Genomic DNA, 19,859 nt, shown 5'->3' on the forward strand with positions numbered 1-19,859 from the left:
CTGAGCCCAGGTCCCCCAGCATCAAAAACACAGGCTGCAACTTCTTAGAAACCCACCCAGGGCTGCTTCACCTGCAGGCATGTCTGCAGTGCGGGGATGTCCTTGGTGCCGCAAGAGGCGGGCACTGGGCTCTTCACGCCCAGTCCCCGCATGCATGGGCGGCCTCACCAAAGGGCCTCACCTGGGGCGTGAAGTTGACACTGGCTCCCCGGTTGAGGAGCAGCTGGGCCACGTTGAGGTTCTCGTAATGAGCTGCGATGTGGAGGGGGGTGAATCCCGTCTGGCACACAACAGAGGGGGACAAGGCGTCACAAGCCACATACTGTCATTTCTACCTCAGAATCAGCCTGGGGTTCTGAAAAGCTGGCAGGACCAGAGGACCTCACACAGCAGGCAGATTCAGAAGGAAGGGGTCAAGAGATGTCCCACGGCAATTACATCCAAAAGTGAGGTGCTACCTCTGGGGACACCCAGTCTCCGTGGTTCACATGGACAAACCATGGACCAGGGTCGCCTCCCACCCGGCAGGCAGGGCCTGTTCCTCTGAATGGTTACTTCTGAAGAGATTTTAATGAATGAGTGAGAAGTGTTATGGGGTCCATGACCTTAATCCTCGGGACGGTTCCAGCCCCCATAGGGGTGCGGTGGCCCCTGGGTGGCCAGCTGGGTGGCCCTTTGACCCTCGGTGGGTCCCTTGTCATCCTTCTGCTCCTAACCCCCGACCACGCCTAACAATCCAGGCAGCAGCTTTCCTGGCGGAACCCCCTGACTATGGGGCAGGGGCCTGTGTGACTGACTCAGTGCAAGTGCATTCGCAGCGGGAGGGAGACGTTAAGTTTAGATGTTAAGTCTAAACTTACAGGTAGTGAAAACATCAGACAGCGTGTGCAGATGGCGGGCTGTCCAGGCCCCTGGGAGGCCCCTCTCCGGTCCCATCTCCATGTGGGAACCCTTCCCTCCCTCCCTCCAACCGGGGGGAAGCTGGGAAAAGAGCTGGAATAAACTTCTAGAACACCACCTGGGTGGGGGGCATGGACTGCAAAGTCCTCCTCTGGCCAGAGGCCCCTCCTGCCCCGCCTGGACGCTGTTCTGGGTGACCTGGAGCCACAGCGAGCACACGTCCTTCAGCATTGCCCGGGGGCTTAAAGGGGGGCATCCCCTGTGGCTCTCAGCTGGCTAGTGGAACGGCGGGCGCAACGGGGCGGGTACTTGGGGTGCACGCTGGAGCTTCTGTGGTCTGGCTGGTTCCAGGTAACTGCCGGAATCGGTGGAGACCCCGAGGGCCCCGGGTCCGGGCCCCGGCATGATCCCGGCCCCGCCGGCCGCCTCACCTTAGAAAGCACGTCGGGGTTGGGGTCGTTCTGCAGCAGCACCGCGGCCGTCCGCGTGTCATCGTTGCGGGCCGCGATGTGCAGGGCCGGCAGGCGCACCTTCCCCTTCGTCCCGTAGTTGATGAGGTGCGCCACCACGTTCTCATGGCCCTGCTGCAGGGCCACGGCCAGAGGGGTGAAGCCGTCCTGACCGGGGAGGGGGAGAGGAGAGACCGTTTGCTCTGACCGTCCTGACCACTCGGTCCTCAGGGCAGGACACGCGCTTTCAAGCTCAGGGCTCTTGCCCTGTGCCCGAGAAGACCTCCCTCCTCCACAGCCTGCGAGCTCGGCTGAGATGCCACCTCCTCCCTGACGCCGCTCCTGGCCCTGCTTTCGTTCCTTGCCGTCTCACAGCACCTCCAGGAATTTCCCTTTGGCGCACATTTAACTTTTCCTTTAGGACGTGCTCCTAGTCGGAGCGTTGATGAGAGTTTTACTGCCCTGTCTCTTTGCCTCCCTCTCACCCCATCACCCGGTGTCAGGACAGTGCCGTGAACTGACGGCCGACCAACATTCCTTCATTCATCTCACAAGTATTATTGAACGCCTACCAAACGCTGGAAACCACACCAGGCACCGAGGTTTCAGTTGTGAGCTACTGTTATTAATCTCCTCGGTGTGTGCTAGGGGCACAGGGCCCCCTGAACTGGCAAAGTGATGTCATCTGATGCTAAGAGTCAAGAGAAGCTTCGGTTCCATCTAGTCCGATTTCATCATTTCACCTGTGACAAAACTCAGGGTCGAGTGACTTGTCCAAGAGTGTATGTGGGTTCCCGGCAAGAGCCTTTCTCATTAAGGTCCTAGGCAGACCTGTCACCCACACGTGCGCGCGCACGCACACACACACACACACACACGTGTGCGCGCACGCCTCCCACCCCAGCCCGGCCTCCAGTGTTTGTCACGGTGGGAATGACAGGCTCACCCCTGCTGTCACTTCTCTGGCACGTGTCTGGGCATCCCTCAATGGCCATAACTTTGTCTCTTGCCCCCGTGCAGGGTCCAACAGCACCCAGGACATTGATCACGGCAGAGAATGTATCCCAAGCCATGTCCCAGGAACACACTCCCCTGGGACCGTGTCCTCCCCCCAAGAGACATTTAGCCGTGAGGCCGCGTCCCCAAGGTACTTACTTCTGTGGCTACATTCTGATTAGCTCCGTTTTCCAGCAAAAACTTAACCACCTCCAAGTGATTCTCTTGTGCTGCCATGTACAGGGGTGTAAAGCCTTTCTGTAGGCCAAGAGAAAAAGCCATTGGCCTTCACCCACGTTAGTGACAGACGCTAAAACCAATGCAGGATCCTCCAAACTCGCAGACAGCTCTCCCTGCAACCTGTTTCCACCCAGCCCTTGTGGCAACATCCCCACCTGTGTCTCCAGCTATAAAAACACACGGACACTCTGCAGTGGCGTAGCGGGGTTACTTCAAAAGGCCACCAGGTGGGGGTGATCCTCTCCAGAAGTCTGCTCCCACCCCTCCCAGGATGGTCAGCCTCTTCCGCACACCCACCCCCCGCTAATTTCACTCCTTTCCTCATCCCCCCTCACGTCCCCCCCATGCACAGATGAGCCACAACTAAATACATTATTCAGCTAAAGGAACAGAGACGGGGTCCACGATGACCCACCCCATCGTGCTTAGAACGTCCACCGTGAAGCAGGAAAAAGCAAGAAGGTGCTTGGAGACATTTGAATACATTTGGACTCCGCCACACAGCGTGTCCACCCGGGTGAAGGGTTCGGGCAGCCCCACCGCCCGGGGCCCTGAGCATCACCTGTGACTGGGCGTTGACGTTGGCGCCATAGTTGACGAGCTCCCGCACCACCTGGTCCTGACCCGCCAGGGCGGCGATGTGCAGCGCCGTGTTCCCCTTCTGAAACACGGGGAGGGAAGACAGGAGGTTCCCAGGGGCCCATCACAGGTACAGGGCTGTCACAGGTGTGGGATAAGGGTGTCGTCTGCGGGGAGGCAGCGGGCTTCCTTTATGGCCCCAAGGGGTGGACCACACACACTTGTGTGCCTGACCCATCAGACATCATGAACAGCCCTGGAAACCCAGGGAGGGAAGTTCTCTCCGTTCTCCTGAAAAAAGAATGCCCCAGAACAAGAACGCCAACTTCTCAGCACGGATCTGCTGCTCTTGGGCTCGGCGTCCCGACATCGGCCGACGGGCAGTCAGGATTCCCCTTCCCTGCGGAAGGGCTGCCAGGCCAGCTGACTCCTTGGACGTCCGGCTCCTCCCAGGCTGTGGCCCTGCAGGACGGGGCGGAGGCCCCGAGCTCCAGGGAAAAGGAGGCCACAGATCCCGCGGGCCCAGCTCTCGCGCGCCATTACAGCAACACGCACCGGCCAAAGGCTGGACCAAAGGGGGCACGGGGTGAGGGGCAGTCAAGCATCAGATAGAAGCGGGAAGGGCAGAAATAGGTAAAGGAGTTGGGGGGAGGGTTAGTAAAAGGAACTATATAATGTACGTAGAAGAAAAGAAAAATATAAAGCCAAGTGCGGAAAAATAAACAGAATAGAACCTGGCAGAGGAAAACACAAAGGAAGAATATGAATAAGTAAAATACAGTGAGTCAGAGTTCACCAAGTCGGAGAGGAGAGGAAGGCCGGAGAGAAGAAACATTAGAAGCAAATGAAATGCACAGCTGTTTTACGGTAAACTTTTCAGAAGCTGAGAACTGGTAACAGAGACTAAGACACCAGGCAGGCTCTGAAGGTGGTGGTAGTGGCGGGGACGTGGGAGGTTTCTTGTTTGGGTCCATCCTAGGCATTTAACAGCACTTCCTGGATGGGCGGGCTCAGGTCCGGCAGGTGGCTTCCGTTTCCAGGATGCGCCTCCCTGCCAGGCTCCTTCCTGCCTCCCTCCCAAGTCCCTCTCCCCGACGTGATCCCACGGGCATCCCTGCTCCGGGAGGGGCAGGCGGGGCAGGCCCACTTGACAATGTCCATCAAACAGGGACCACAGCTGGACCCATCTGTCCCTCTGCTACTTAAGGCGCACAGATCTCACACGACCTCACGTTTTCTAGTTCAGACGGCATATAGTTTTTAACTAAACTACATGAACACTTGCCAATCCATCTCAGGAAACCCACCAAACAGGGACTTCAAATCTAGTCTGTGCGCTGGGGCCACCGGCCACTGGGAGCCAAGCGCCTCCCCCAGGGGGTCTGAGCATCACAGGGACACCCGGTGCCCCAGGGCTCATGTTTCTGTCTCTAAAGCGTGGCCTGTTTCAAGCAGGAGGGTCCTCTCGTTACCTCCCAAATGTGTCTTTCTGATTTCTCCTTAAGTCCCACTTGATAAGCAGAAGGGTTCTTCCTCAAATATCCATCAGAGAATAAGTGTCAGAAATGAGTATAAAGATGCTAAGTGATCTTTTTTCCTTCGAAGTCAGAAGAGCCTCCACTTAGACACCTTGGCACCTGGGTCCAACTCACTCGCTGTACCAAGTGGAACAGGGCTGCTGGCACCAGAACCTTCTCTAGAAATCAGGACTCAGACCTCCACGCCTCCCCACCTAGAAGGAGGCATGCCGTGTCCATCCATCCACTCACCACACGCTGAGCACGTGTGTGTCAGGCACTGGGCCAGCTCGAGAAGGGAATTTCAAACATTTCCTTCCGTCTGCCCCTTCCTGCCTGAAATCCCACGACGACAGGACTCGCCCCGTATAAACCCACGTGGAGGGAAGCTGGCCAGGGAGAGATGTGGAGGCCTGGCCGTGGGACTCAGCCCGTGACGTCTTCAGAACCTGGGCTGAGAGCAGCCCTGGTGAGGAATGTATGCCCCCCTCCACACACACATGCACGCGCCGCAAGGCTCAAGAAGACCCCCAGCCTCAGGTCCGGAGTCACAGGGAGATGGTTTTTTTCTGCTCCTCCCGCAGCATGAAGGAACGTGCCCTCAAAGAAGCAGGAAAAAGTACTTAGCTATATTTGGATCCACAAAGACCCAATTTCTCCATTTCCAGGGAGTCCCAGAGCTCACGGCAGGGAGGGTGGCTGCAGTGGGTGCTGAGTGAGTGCCTGGGTGGGGAGGGGGGTGCAGGGGGAGGCAAAGAATGCATTTGTTTCACGCTTTTAAATTTTCTAAGCACGGTTTAGGAACCTATATTGGTTTTGGCTTTTTAGGCTTGTCTTTTTTTAATCTCGCTCCTGCTTGCGAGACCCGTTACAATTCCCCAATCTGTTGTGGCTCTTGCTTTGCCCACGGTTTCAGCTTCACCCTTTTTTTCCTCCCTCTGTTGGGCCCTCAGAAACCACGTTGGCTTATACAATTTCTATAAATAACAGAGACACACCAAGCGTTCGCTTGCAGAATACCGATCCAAGGGGGAAATTCGGAGAGAGTAAACGTGCTGAAGCGTAGTGTTTCTGCAGCTCTTGTGGGGATGCCAGGGGGAGGACAGCCACTCTGGCCACCACAGCCCGTCAGATGGTACCATGCTTGCGGCCAGGCAGCTGACAGCATCGAATGAGAAATAACCACGTCCCTTTCATCCGCAGAAGAAGCCGGGTGGAAACAATTGGTATTTGTCATGGGGTTAGAAAAAAAATGCTCTGTACACGTTCAGAAAGAGCAAATCAGTCTATTTCATCTGTGAGATCTTTTCACCTTTGGGAAACGACATGAAAATTACAGAATTTTCCCTCGAGAGATGAGTCTACCTTCATAATATTTTGGAAGTTCACTTCATAACCATAAATTATATCTGTTCTCTACCTGTTGTTCTTCTGGTTCTCTGCTCACAAGGTGGTAAAATGTTTGCTGCATGGAACTGAAATCGGGGCTGTGCGCGAGACCACGCTGAATAAACAGCAAATGGAAAATAAGAGGCTGCAGGGACCAGCCCAGGAAGAAAACCGTGGGATGCACCAAAGGAAGGGGGAGAAGAGGAAACAGTACTTGACACGGTAAACAGAGGTGATTCTTTTGGTTTCATTTTGTTTGTTTTTAAATGCTGGCTGCTTGTTGCTTAGTAAACAAATAAGATGCAGAAGAAATGAAACTGATTTTGCAACATGTAGGTGCATCAATTTCATGACTGCAGTTTCTGGACTTAAGTCACTGGTGTTTATAATCTACTGCTTTGGGGAGAACCGTCCTGCTGTGAGAGGTATGACATCACACAAATGCTTGGAGTAAACAGAACACTGTTCACTGTTCAAGGGACCCAGTAAGGAGAGGAAATGGGTTTGGGGCTGACCAAGGAAGACTCAGGGTTGGAGAAGGATGTGGAGAAGGACTCTTCCACAGCCCTCATGAACGACATAGTCACCAATATTTATTGATTTCTTCCTATATAGGCATTATATATTCACTACCACATTTGATTTTCATACCAATCCTGCAACTACATATTATAATCTCCATTTTAAAGATGAGTAAACTGAGGCTTCTCACTGGCTGAGTGACTTGCTTCAGGTCACAGAGTATGAAACATCTCAGCGAGGATTTGGACCCAAGGCACCTGCCCGTGGACCTCTTAGCTTGGGAAAGCATGAAGCCATTGGGCAAAGGGTTTTATTTTTAGATTTACAGTCGAGTGATGAGGATAAAGGCCCCCTGAATCCTTGTGGAAATGGGGTCCTGTGTTTTTCAGGTGACTTCAGGGGCTCACAGGGCTAGGAAGTGACTGGAAGGATGAGAGGAGTTCAGAAGCAGGCTTGGGATTCTGTCATGAAGGGCTGGTTTCTATGTCTTTAGGGTTTGGTACGATATGTGAATTTTGATGGAAACCTCCCGCCCCACCCCCCACCCCCCGCTACCAAGAGACGTACCTTGGTTGTCGTTTCCAGGATGATCTCTTTGTGCAGAAGTTCGACCACCATCTTCACGTGGCCTTCTTTAGAGGCGAGATGCAAGCCGTTCAGCCCATTCTGTGAAGAGCAGAGAGGCAGGGACGGCGGGGTTAGAGGGTCCGTGCGTCCTGCTGGTCCAGGCGGCTGGACCAAGGCCCCTGACCGCGAGGGGCCGTGCAAAGGGCCCGAAGGCGAGACCCCGAGTGGTGTCAACATAGGCGCAGGGCAGAGCCAGCCTGTGACCAAAGCTTGTCTGACAGTTAAATGTTAGGGGAAAAAAAACAAGCAAACATTTTCCAGGGTCAATCATCAAGTCCACAAAAGCAGAACTCTCACTGGGTAGTTAAAGTTCCAGCCGCCCGGGCTCTAAAGAAAGCAGCCAGCGCAAGCTCACTGGTCCCCTCCTGCTTCAGACCCTTCTGACCCTTGCACTTAGATGTCTTGAAACTTTCTGGCAAAAGCCGCCTTCAAAGAGAGCTACTCAGAACACAAATAACTGACTACACGATGGAACTAGCTTTCAGTTCCAACGGAGAAGTAGATCTCGGCTCCGCACAGAGAATGATTTTCATCAGTCAGTGATCTCCACCCTGCTCCCTCTCCACCAGCAATCTCCCCTCTTCCCATCTCCTCCTTCCTGTCTCCTCTGCTGGTCAACTCTGTTCTCCCACGTCCCCTTTCGGGGGGGAGCCCAGGGCCACCGTGGGCTCTGGCTGATAAGAAAGACCCTCATCACCAAGACGGAGGGGTTGGTTCCTGATGGTGTGAATGGAGGGGTCCCTGGCTCACCCAATATCTCTGCAGCCCCACCATGGGGTCCTGAAACTCCCACTCTCCCTTTGTATCAGGGCATCATTTTCAGGAGATTCCAATTAAAACACAAATATTCTGCCTGGCAGTTCTAGTGCATTAACCCATTAACAGATTAGCCCTATTGCTTTGCTAAAACCAGCACTGGAAAGTACTGAGTGATTACTGCTGTAACGCGACACAGGTGCCTCATGATGGGAGAATGGAACACGTATAAGACCCTCTTTACGTCGGGGGCCTTGGACAGGGCAAATATAACTGGTGCCTTGGGTGTCAGAGAACAGCCCAGAGTAGGCTTGAAGGGAACTTTACCTACTTCCTATTTAGATTGGACCCGCCCTGCGCCCCAAACCCACAGAGTACAGCTGGCCAAATCTTCTCCCGTCAGCACAGCCAGCCTTGCCAGGGTGGGTGTATGTGGAGGGGATGGGAGAGCCCGCTGCAATATTTCCTCTCGCCAATGCCTGAAAATCTCCGTTAGATTTCTTCCTCTGCAGACTTTGGACACCGTGAAAATGTAGGGTCCAAAGCGGTGTGAGTAATCCACACCCCAGTGTGAATGAGTTTATCAGATAAAGGCGAGGTCAGAGCCCGTTCTGATAACAGAAAGGGAGAAAGTGGTTGAAGGCAAGACAGCAGGTCTGTGACTGCAGGAATCTGAGGGAGGGGAGGAGCTCGGGGCTGAAGCCAGTTCCCCTCAAATCATTCTGCAAAATACAAACTTGCAGAAAAGCCTTTGTCAGGCGACCCGCTCGGGGGGCCTGGAGCCACTCTCTCCAGCTTTGCGTCCTGACTGTACCCTGGGGAAGGGTCTGCACCGGAGGGAGCCCCTCCTTCCCCAGCGCTGCCATCTGCAATCCCCTCTTCACACCCAGCAGCGCCTTGTCTGGAAGGTTCTGGGCGCTGAGCGCAGGCACCCTGTGGTCATGTGGGAATCCGGGCGGGCATACCACTGTGGGAGTCACAGTCTGCTCACTGCAGGGGACTCGGCTGGGGCTTCGAGCGTGCGTGTGCTGACCGCGGGGCTTTCAGCGCTCCCGGGGGGGTGCAGTCACTTTCCAGGAGCAGTCGTTGGTCCTGAATGCCTCAAAGCTGGGGAAGTGGCCAGTCTACAAGGAAAACACTGATGTTTGCTGCTAACACCCCAGGGGTGGCTGTCCCTGCTCTTTGGAGCCAGAGTCAGGATCTCAATCCACAGGGATTCTAGACACACAGTCTGCCCAGAGGATGCTGGCGTCCAAAGGGTTATTGGAGATCCCTGAATGCTGAGGAAACCAAGGCCCAGAGAAGTCAAATGATTGGTTCAGGTCACACAGCCTTTCTAGGTCACAGCCACATATAGAACCAACCTGGATGCCCCAGGAAGAAAGAGTTTGGGGCTTTTTTTTAACCCGAGGAAATGGTATGTTTCTTTTCATCAGCTGATGAAAGCACAGGTTCCCTTTGTGATTACCAGGCAGCTTAGAGGGACTGCTCCGTCACCATAACCATCCGTGTGGGACTGGTCACGACCGCTGTAGGTGGTCCCCAGGATTTTACTCGCTGCCCTGGTCCCTAGGAAGCCCCTCTGCTTCCCTCCCTGGGTCACATACCCCCTCCCAAAGCTGAACTCCGGCAGAAGGCAAGGGACCGTCTAAATATCAATAGATCTGTGTCTCTAATAGTTTTACTCAGCTTCCACCTCGGATCCTGGTTCAAAGATCTCTTTCTTCTTTACGACTTTATTTTTCTTACTTTATCTTTGATTTGTTTCCAACATAGTCACACTAAGTTACTTCCAAGTCCATTACTGTGATGATCTGAATCCAACTCCCTCACCAGGGCCACAGAAGAAGCCCATGTGGCACAGCTATGACGGGTGTGCAAGAAGACCCAGGAATCTAGTGCAGAACAAAATCACACAGGGGCACGGCTATGACAAACTCCTGTCCCAACTACGGTTACCTCACGCCGAGCAGGCACTAAATCCGCTTCAGCAAACGTTTACTGAGAAGCTGTTCTGTGCCTGGCCCTACGCTAGGGATGCCTGAAACACAAACCCTGACCCTCAAAGAACTCAGTTTAAGACAGAAAGGAGATGCATAACAATAAATGCAAAATCACGTGAAAAACGCCCAAAATGCAGGTAGAAGACTGAAAGTAGCACAGAGGAGAAAGGAGCTGCTTGGTTAAGGGGTCAGGAAAGCTTCGCAGAGGGCTTTTCGGGGCAGTCTGCACACAGCCAGGGGTGCAAGTCCATTAACAATGGCAACGTGAGTTTAAACATGTCTGAGTTTAAATTCTAAACCCATGAGCTCAGGTTTTAGAAACTATGCTCCCGGCCCTTCTCATCAAGGGCCCTCCTCTTTCTTCCATGAAGCATCTGGATTCCAGGACCGTACAAACATCCAGACCCACTGCAGCAAGTTTTCTCCAGCAACTGGCCTCAGCAGATGGATGGATGGCCACATCCAGCAGCTGAAGTCGCTGAAAGCCTGAACACAAGTTTAGGGCATATGTACCCAAAGGAGCTTGTACAACTGTCTTATTAGAGGCATAACTAGTCTAGGCAGGAGACCACTTCCAGTATTTCCAAAGAGCGTTTCATGGATAAATACTACATTTCATACTTTCTTTTTCTTTAAGCAGACTTGTTATTGCTCAGATCTGAAGTGGGGAGGGGTGCAAATTCTGGGAGCTACTCGTTCTTAACTAAAACTATGGACAGAGACGAACTGCAATCTACCACCTCTTTAAAATCAGGATCCGTGTGGTGTGTTTGAGTCAAATCAAGTTTAAGTTATTGGCTAAGAGTAAAAGGCAGGCCGCTGAATCTTCCTCGCACCTTTTCAGCTAGTCCCGCTAACTTGACAGCCACTCCACTCCACGCTGAATGGCAGACAGAATACTGAGGGGGATTACGGGGAGAAATCACATATTTCCTCCCCCAAATAACTGGGTGTAGAAGATAAACAAGAAGGAGGTGGAGGGATAATAGAGGAACTTCTTCAGCTAAATTAGAAGCTAGGGAGCAAAGCAGTAGCTACTTGTGGGCATTTTTTTTAACCACACGCTTTTCTCAGGAACATGCCAGCTTGCCACATTCTTCTTCCCGAAGACACCTGCTTCTGCGTCTCCAGTTACGCACATGTTAGACTAACTGATTTTGTTCCACAGCCCTTGACTGCTCTTTTCCGTTTTTCTTTCATCACTCTTTTTCTATTTTTTGTTTCAATTTTGATCATTTCTACCGACATGTCTTCAAGTTCTTTGATTCTTTCCTCAGCTGTGTCCAGTCTACTCTGGAGCCTGTTGAAGAAATTCCTCATTGCCATGAAAGTTTTTAAAAATTTCTAGCATTTCATTGGGCTCTTTCTTACAGTTGCCATCTCTCTGCTGAAATCCCCTATCTGTCCATGAACAGTGTCCACTTTTCCTACTAGATCCTTTAACATATTAAGCATAGTTATTTCAAAGTCCATCTGATAGTTCCAAAATCCAGGTCATCTCTACGTCTGGTTCTGTTGATTGCTTTGTCTATTTGACAATTCTTTGTTGTTGTTTTTTTCTTACTGTGTGTATTGTAATTTTTAATTGAATGCCAGACACTATATATAGAAGAGCAGTAGAGGCTGAAATAATTTGTGCCTGGAAATGGACATGCCTCTGCTTCTGTGAAGCTGTTAGCACAGGGCTGGGGATGGGGGCTGAGTCAATCTAGTCAGGAGTTGACCTGCGTCTGGGTTACCACGGGTGCACACAGCCTTCAGACTATTCCAGAGGTAGGCTGCTGTCACCTGGAGCTCAGAGTAGGAGCTAAGGTGCCAGAGGGTTGTTCTGTGATCCTGATTGCCGCTCAGCTTCCAGCCATCCTTATGTTGCCTGTGCCTCAGTTGGGGTCTTTCTCCATGCTCTTGCCCCCTGCCAGCAGTCCTATGCTCTTCCTTGTTTCAAGGTAGGAGCAGAGCTTCTCTTTTGTCCTGCTCCAGCTTCAGTCTTAGGCAGGCTTTGCTCCTGGGCCTCAAAGGTGGGATTTTTTTTTCATCACTTTTCCCCTCTTCTCTGCAGCAGCAAAACCTGCCTTGTCTCTGTACTTGGTGCTGAGTGAGATTCCCTTGCTCCTCCCCCAGCGGCAGCAGACCTCTGCTTTTTAGTGGTATAAGGCAGTTAGTTATTTGTCCCAAATGCTTCCTGCCCTCCCTGGGAGTACAGGGGGTGTGCCTCCCCCTTTCCTGAAGCAGCACTGTGTCTCTGCCTGTCCTGGGGCTGGAAGGTTTCCTACCCTCCCCAGGGGCAGAGGGAGTTTGCCACTACTCCCCCTCTGGAGAAGGGATTTTGCCTGAGGTCTGAAGGGGAGAGGGTCTGTTTTGGCTTCACACAAGGGAAGAGTCTGGGGCCACACCCCAACCCCACAGCCACAGGCACCACCTGCTCTCCTGTGCTGCCCATGGGTGGCCTCTGGCCTCCTGATTTACCTCACTATTTCTCAGGAGCACCTGGCGGAGGCCCGGGGCTCCAGACACACTCAAGCCACACCGGCCTGCAGGAGTCTGTGACGACTTCGGCTTGTACGGTAACTGCTTTTCTCTCCTGCTTCTGCCAAAGCTGAAATGGTGGCCCTCTCCCCGGAGGGCTCAGCGCTTTCTGGAATTCAGCTAAACGTCCATTGCCTTGTGGCCTCAGCCCTCTGATGGGCTCAGGGAACACTGTCATTCTGTAGATTATCCAAGCTTTTCTCTCTCTGTTAGGGTGGGAGCAATGTTCTCCGAAGCTTTTTACATCCTAGAGACTCCCTATCCTGAGCCCCTGAGGCCACCTGGTCCCATATGATCTCGTCCCACATGGTCTTAACACGGCAGACAACCATTTTAGGAGCTTTGGGGCAAAAATGTTCATGCCAAACATGCACACCTGGAGTTTCTCATCTGCCTTTGCTCTGTTTTTTTCAGGTAAAATGTCAGTCTAGAGGACCCTTCTGAGCAGCCGTCTGTCTGATGGGAGGGGAGGAGATCTCAGCCAGGCCGTGTTTCTTTTAACATTTTTAAGAAGAAGAAGAAGAAAACTAAAGTCTCATTCAGCCTGAATGATTTAATTTGGAGTATTTTCTTGTACCAACTGTGAGAAATTCCACTGGCAAAACAGACAACTCCAGACATTTGTTCTCAGTAAATGATCCCTGTTTCACGCCTCCGATTGCCCCAATTACACTAATTGATTTCTCAATGTACAAATCCAGTAGACGTGTCACAGGAGATTAAACTCTCATCCTGTCCAGAGCAGAGGATGATTTCAAACCGAGAGGCCTTGGTGTCCGGAGATCCTCTGCCTCTTTGAAAACTCCAAGAACACCTCCAAGGCTGCTGCTGGCGTTCTCGTGTGGACACGCTCCGTTCCACTCCTTTTCTCACACCCAGTGATTTCACGCACACACACACAGGTGGCCCTGGAGCAGCCTCAGGCTGTGTCCTGAGGACCCTCCTGCCCACCTGCCCCTGCCACCCCACAGCCCCTGAACCTCATGATTCCAGCCCCTACACCCTTTCTTTGAGCTAAGCAGTGTGTGCTCCTGTAGCAGCTGGGAAGCATGGCCTTTTTATTCGTAAGCACCTACTACCCTGTTATTGGCTCTGCTTAGCAGATTAATTGGCTGCCCTATTAACAGAGGCTATGGAGCCTTGGGCAGGGGAGGCTTCGATGGGGAAGGAAAGGAGTGGAGTCCTGGAAGAATAAGCCAGAGCAGCAGCGGCAGAGAAGGCCAAGAAGCCGAGGGCCCCAGAGGGGAACAAGACGCAGTGGGGGAGTAGTTTCTAGGTAACTTGCCTTCAGGCCACACCCACTTTACCCAGGCAGTCAGCCAGGAGTGAAGGTCTCGCCCATAAAGGACAAGGAGGTATACACAGAGGATCACGCACCTAGTTCTTATATTTATATGCTACTTCCCCATCCAGTCCGGATCCTCTAGTAGCTTGTTGTATCTGTCCAGGGAAGACAAGTATTATACTCTACGTTACAGAAGCTTAATTCCCCGAATAACAACCCGCCTGTACATTCGTGACCTCTAGCTTTGCTCTATTATTGGTTCCTATCTGTGGGGCACGATCACTGACATTACATATTTCCAGGTCTGCAGCCCTGAAACAGAGTAGGAAATAAGAATCTAAACAGGGCTATGGAGAGAGAAAAGGACTGAAATGGTTGCCATCCTGACTCCGAATCCTGAAATTGATGAGAAAGAGAGAAAGAGGGAGGGAAGAAGGAAAGGCAGAGATCATGGAAACCAAAGACAGAGGGAAAGACGAGCAACAAAGGTGACGGGAAAGGAAAGATGGAGCGACTGTCACTCTGGGCTCAACGACATGAGGGCATGAATGAAGCTGCTGGCAAAGAAACTGCTACAACAATATAAATCTTGGGTCCTCTCCTCAAATGGCCTGCATTAAATTTTCAGCCCAAACAGAAATGAAATCAAAAGGGAACAGGGGTTTTCCCATCTTCCCTTCTCTTCTTGTTCCCGTCCCTCACCTCTCAGCTGGAAGACGCTGGCATCTGAGGAAGCAGGACAGTGAACCGGAGGGGTGCCCTGCAGAGGCACCTGAGAGGGAGGAGGGGGCCGCTCTGGAGTGCTTGGGAGGTTGGCACATCGAGCGAATAAACAAACATGTTAAGGATGATGCGAATCCGTGGAAGTCAGATTTCTCACTGTCTGAAGGGATTTAAAACCTGGAAAGAGGAAAGGCTGGGAAGAACCCTGAGGTCTTGGACCAGGATTATAAGTATTGGCTTGATCTCATGGGTTTTTAAAAATATACACACACAGATAGATGTAGAAACAGTTACAGATGTGTGTACACACACGACTAGCAGTAGCAGTGGGCACACCGAGTGATCAGATTTTGGTGTCTACGTACCAGCCTCCACTGAAAGGAAACAGGGGGCCTCGGAAAAGTGGCTGATCCAGGGCTGGGGCAGGGCAAGTACAAAATGCCACTGGGATAACTTATGCCAGAGAGTAAGGAAATCAAGAATGATGCAAACACGTCACATAACACAGAAGCCCGCTTATTGAAAGGACTGCCAATGGCCTGGTTTAGATCTGAACATCAAAATAAGTCATGAGAGTATCAGATTACAACGCATCAAATAAAACAGGAACCCATGAGTCTGAAGAGACTCATTATAAGTAAGTAATGAATAAAAAACAAATCAATGAGGGAGAAGGGAAAGCTTGTCCTTCAGTGGAATGCCAGCTAATAAACGTAGAAGAAATGATGGAGATGGAGAATCACTCCTTGGAACCACCATAGTGGTAGTGATGCAGGCAGAGGTCATCCGTGTATGTGCCAGGAATGGTGGCTGGGAGTTTGATGAGGGACAGGATATTGGCATTATATTGGAATATTCCTCCCCAAGAAAATACTGATCAACTACAGAGGGAAAAATGGATGATTTCACAGTAGAAAAACTTGGCAGACACCAACTTCAGCAGGTGATCAAGGCTAACATCCTTGGAGTGGAAAGGGAGCATGATTTCTATGGGATCCTGCTAGGAATGCCCTGCCTCTGCCTGGTCACCAGGAAACATCAGCAGACGCAGCTGAGGTTCAAACTATGGAACGGAAGATGGTCAGAAAGAGTAGAAACAGGCCAAGGCGGAGGAAGCATTCCAGGTTGAAGGAGGCCGATAAGACATGACAAGTGATCCCAGAGGGGCTTCTTGGAGAGACTCTGTGTCCTGACTACTGGGTGGTACGCACCGATTGTTTAGGGGTGACGGGGAACTCCATCATCTGTAGTACATATTACAGATCAATAGAGAGGAAAGGTCGCAGAGAATCTGGGTGAGGGAGATGTGGGGATTCTTTGTACAGTTCTTGCAAATTTTCTATAGGTTTGAAATGTTACAATTTTAAAAAAGCAAGTGGGGGGTAGGAAGGAGCCGTGTGGGAGGGGTAGAAGAGGTTGTCAGAGAAGCGGACGCAGAGCTCTGCGTTACTCTGGGCTCTGGCTCTGGTGGGAGAGGATGGGCAGCCCGTTGCGGTTCCCGCGCGTGTAAGGATCAAAGCCAGAGTGAGAGGCTGAGCACGCACATCCCTCCTATTTTACAGGCCCCGCGAGGGGCGACCTTTACCGGAGTTGAGAAGCCTGTTCTAGGCTGGAAACCCCGGAGAGCAGCCGAAGCCCCACGTGGGAACCAGCGGACAGGAGGGCAGGGCAGGGCCCCCCCACACCTCACCGCAGCCTCCTTCTGACCCGGCTATCACGTGGCTCCCTGGAGACCGCTTGGTGGGAAAGGTCTGCTAAAAATATATGACCCTGGGTCTAACACATCGGAAGCCAGAAAGAGCTGAAGCGATTGCTGTCACCCTGGCGGGAAATCAGCCCTCGTCTCCTTTGCCATCCTGTCTCCGGTCCAGGGCCGGGGACGGTAGAAGCAGCTCAGAAACGGAGAGGAAGGCGTACAGTCAGAGGGAAAGGCAGGACCAGCTCTGCACGTGCCCCTGCTCTGCTCCATTACAATCGAAGTTTACCTCCTTACCCAGGCAGCGCTTACGATTTAGAGGTTACTGGACATTCACAAGTAGAAAAACACTTGAGTGCTTTCATTATCTTAAGAAAAAAAGAAAAGAAAGAAAAAACCAGAAACCCACACGTCTTTGGGAGCTTCGGAGGGAGATGCCTTGACCCGGTCCCCTTCCCTCTCCTCTCCGCACACACCTGGGCAGCTTCCTTGTACTCAGCAGCCCAGCGGCCGCAGGGGCTGGAGGCCCTTGGGGACACAGAGGAAAGTGTGAGCTCAGGTTAATGAGACAACGGGACTAACGGGACTCTAAAATTCAGCTCAGCAGCTAAGAATATCTCCTGTGGACTAGAAAGAGAATCCACGTCCGAGATCTCAGCATTCCTTTAACAGGATAAAAAGAACCAGCTCTTCAGAAGCAGGGCAGTGGGGTTTAGAGGCAAGAACGTCGGACACGGGACGAGGCCCTCTAAACTGTCCTCCTGATGTCTAGACATGTCACTTCACCTGCCAGGCCTCAGCCTGTGAATCTTCAAAATGACAGGCCTGCTTCTCTTAATTCCATAATTCCAGAATCGTGTACACACTCTCAGAAGACAACTAAAATAGGGGAGGGTGGGACGAACTGGGAGATGAGGTTTGACATAAATACACTACCATATGTAAAACAGATAGCTAGTCGGAACCTGCTATATAGCACAGGGAGCTCAGCTCGGTGCTCTGTGATGACCTAGATGGGTGGGATGGGGGATGGGAGGGAGGTCCAAGAGGGAGGGGATATAGGGATACATATAGCTGAGTCGCTTCACTGTACAGCAGAAACTAACACAACATTGTAAAGCAATTTTACTGCAATAAAAAAAAAATATGTGTTTTTGCACATAGAGATGCAGAAACACATACGACAAGACTCCTGCCAAACTGTTCACAGTAATTTGGGGGGGTTGGGAGCAGAAGGGGAGACTAACAGAAGAATGACTTTCTGTATTTCTGTAAAGTGTGAATTTTTCAACAACTACCCTGCATTCGTTTTGCTGTTAAATGAAAAATCTCAAAACACACTCAGGGACATGGTTGTCACAAATGACAAAAACGGGCCTGGCACACACCGTGTGTTCCCTAAGAGTTGACGGAACTGAATTCACACACATGCAACCTGACACACACACAGAGCTATCTTTCTTCTTAGTCTCTCGAGACTAAGCATGCCACATCTAGTCTTCACGTTGTAAATTCACAGCAATCAAACCATAAAATGGACTTTGGAGGGTGTGCTTTCCTTGTAATATGTTCCAGATCCTTCCTGACGATGCTATCACCCTTTCTAGTCCCTCGGATCCCAGAGATGTCCCCGTTGTTGCTACAAGTGGACATTTTTATACACCTGAAGCAGTCAGTTAACTCTCCCTTCACCAAGAGGGAAGGGAAATGAAAACAAAACCAGTCAGCCTGTCTGCGGGGTTCGGTGCACAGAGGCCAGGCTAGGGGTTGGGAGGCCCCGGCTCCAGCTCAGGAAGACTCTTTGCCTCTTCACCGACCTCACTTATCAAGCACCTGCTCTATCCACTCCACAGGGGTGATGTGAGCCTTCAAAGCGGCCATGCCTGGAAGGGCTTGGGAAAGCAGAGACACCAGAGAACTGAAATCTGTGATTCTTAAAACACCATGGGTCACTCTGATTCATGTCAGGCAATCAACTTCCTTTCCAACTATAAATTAGCCACTGTAATTAGCAAGAGGAACACCAAGTAGCTCATTTCTGCCACGATGCAGAAGTCATTTACCTATTTAAAATAATTCAGGGGAAGGAGGTTTGCAGGGTGTCTTTTTCACTAGTACCTTTTCTAGCAGGAACCGGAGCTCCAGAAGAGTCCCTGGAACCAGGCTCTGGGGCGTCTAGTGTTCCCCTTGTATACCTGCACACCCCGGACCACCACTCTCCCACATGGGGGGGCTGCAATCACACACCCTTCCCCTTGCTTCTTCACTAATCCAGAGCTGCGACAAACAGCACATTTCCAGAAGCCTTAACGTTACCATGTGATCGTATGGTATACCACGTATCGAGAGGCTTTCTGTGTGAGTTGCGGGGTGCAGGTAGAATTAGGGAACAATGTAGTTGAACATGATCTCTACACCTGTCAGCAGTTCCTGAGCAAAAGATGATGCCAGAGGGGACTTCCCTGGTGGTCCAGTGGTTAAGACTCCGCACTTCCACTGCAGGGGGGCCTGGGTTCGATCCCTGGTCGGGGAACGAAGATCCCGCGTGCTGAGCAGTGCGGCCGAAAAAAAAAAAAAAAAAGATGATGCCAGAGAAGACTAACAGCCTCCATACTGGCCCTGATTCAGATGCACCCTCCTTAGCCTGATCGCCCCATCCTCCCCTCTTTCATTTCATGTACCCCAAGCTCACCGACCTCCCCGCTGCCTGTGCCCTTGGCCACCCCTGCCTCTGCACAGTCTGCTCCTTCCCGCTGCAGTTCCCCGTTCCCAATTTCCCTGGCAAACTCCCACTCTTCCTTCCAGGGCTTTCTCTGACTCACCGCAGCCACCACCCCCAGACTAGAAGTGATAGCGGAGCACTCACTGTGAGTGGCTCGCACGTGGCTTAGTAGAGCAGCTCAAGAAATGTGTTGAGTGAATGAATAAGTGAATGAGGACAGCCTCATTCTGGATGGCGCTGGATCTGTAACCTTCTATTTACAAGCTGGACTTCTTCACTGGCCTCCAAGTTCTTTGAGAGCAGGGCATGGTTGAATTTAGTGTTTCCCAAGGTCCTGGGGGTGTTCTAAGTGCTCAATACATGTTTATAGAACTATGGTATAGAGAACGGGAAGCAACAAGGTCCTGCTGTGTAGCACAGGGAACTATATTCAGTATCCTGTGATGAACCAGAATGGAAACGAATCTGAAAAAGAATATATATATGTGTATAACTGAGTCACTTGGCTGGACGGCAGAAATTAACAGAACATTGTAAATCAACTCTACTTCAAGGAAATAAAATGCATTTTGAAAAAGGAAAAAAATGAATTAAAAGAAAAATGTAAACACACATGTTTGTTGAGTACCTGAATGAGCAGAGAAACTTCAGGGGGTCTTTGCCAGCCCATCTCTCCAAATCCAAAGTTATAAAGCTCAGAAGATATTCAGAAGTAACCTCTAGACCTCAGCTCTCTGAGCTATAAAGTGACACAGAGTTGAATGCCAAGATCTCCTCTAAGTTCTAAGACTATAATTTGGAAAGGTAGCAATTATCACAAATCCTGATCAAAAGACTTGGCATTTGGCTGCCGTAGAAGAGATTATTCTGTAGCTCTTGTTCAGGTGCACCATTTATTTGAAATGCTGAAAACCCTTCACCTTCAAGAT

At 51.3% G+C, this 19,859-nt stretch overlaps 1 protein-coding gene across 2 annotated transcripts in view; it reads right to left on the minus strand.

Annotated features, from left to right (window-relative positions):
* The window catches only part of ANK1 (ankyrin 1), a gene marked incomplete at both ends in the record, with an annotated part of 211,426 nt that overhangs the window by 63,279 nt on the left and 128,288 nt on the right, over positions 1-19,859 (minus strand). For both annotated transcript variants that reach the window (XM_082863943.1, XM_082863942.1), the window contains 5 exons: positions 182-280; positions 1,332-1,517; positions 2,505-2,603; positions 3,148-3,246; positions 7,160-7,258. In XM_082863943.1, coding sequence (XP_082720069.1) covers positions 182-280; positions 1,332-1,517; positions 2,505-2,603; positions 3,148-3,246; positions 7,160-7,258 — 582 coding nt within the window. The remainder of the gene's footprint in view (positions 1-181; positions 281-1,331; positions 1,518-2,504; positions 2,604-3,147; positions 3,247-7,159; positions 7,259-19,859) is intronic.

This window comes from Leucopleurus acutus (genome assembly GCF_964270905.1).
Source record: "Leucopleurus acutus genome assembly, chromosome: 21".
NCBI classification, from domain to species: Eukaryota; Metazoa; Chordata; class Mammalia; order Artiodactyla; family Delphinidae; genus Leucopleurus; species Leucopleurus acutus.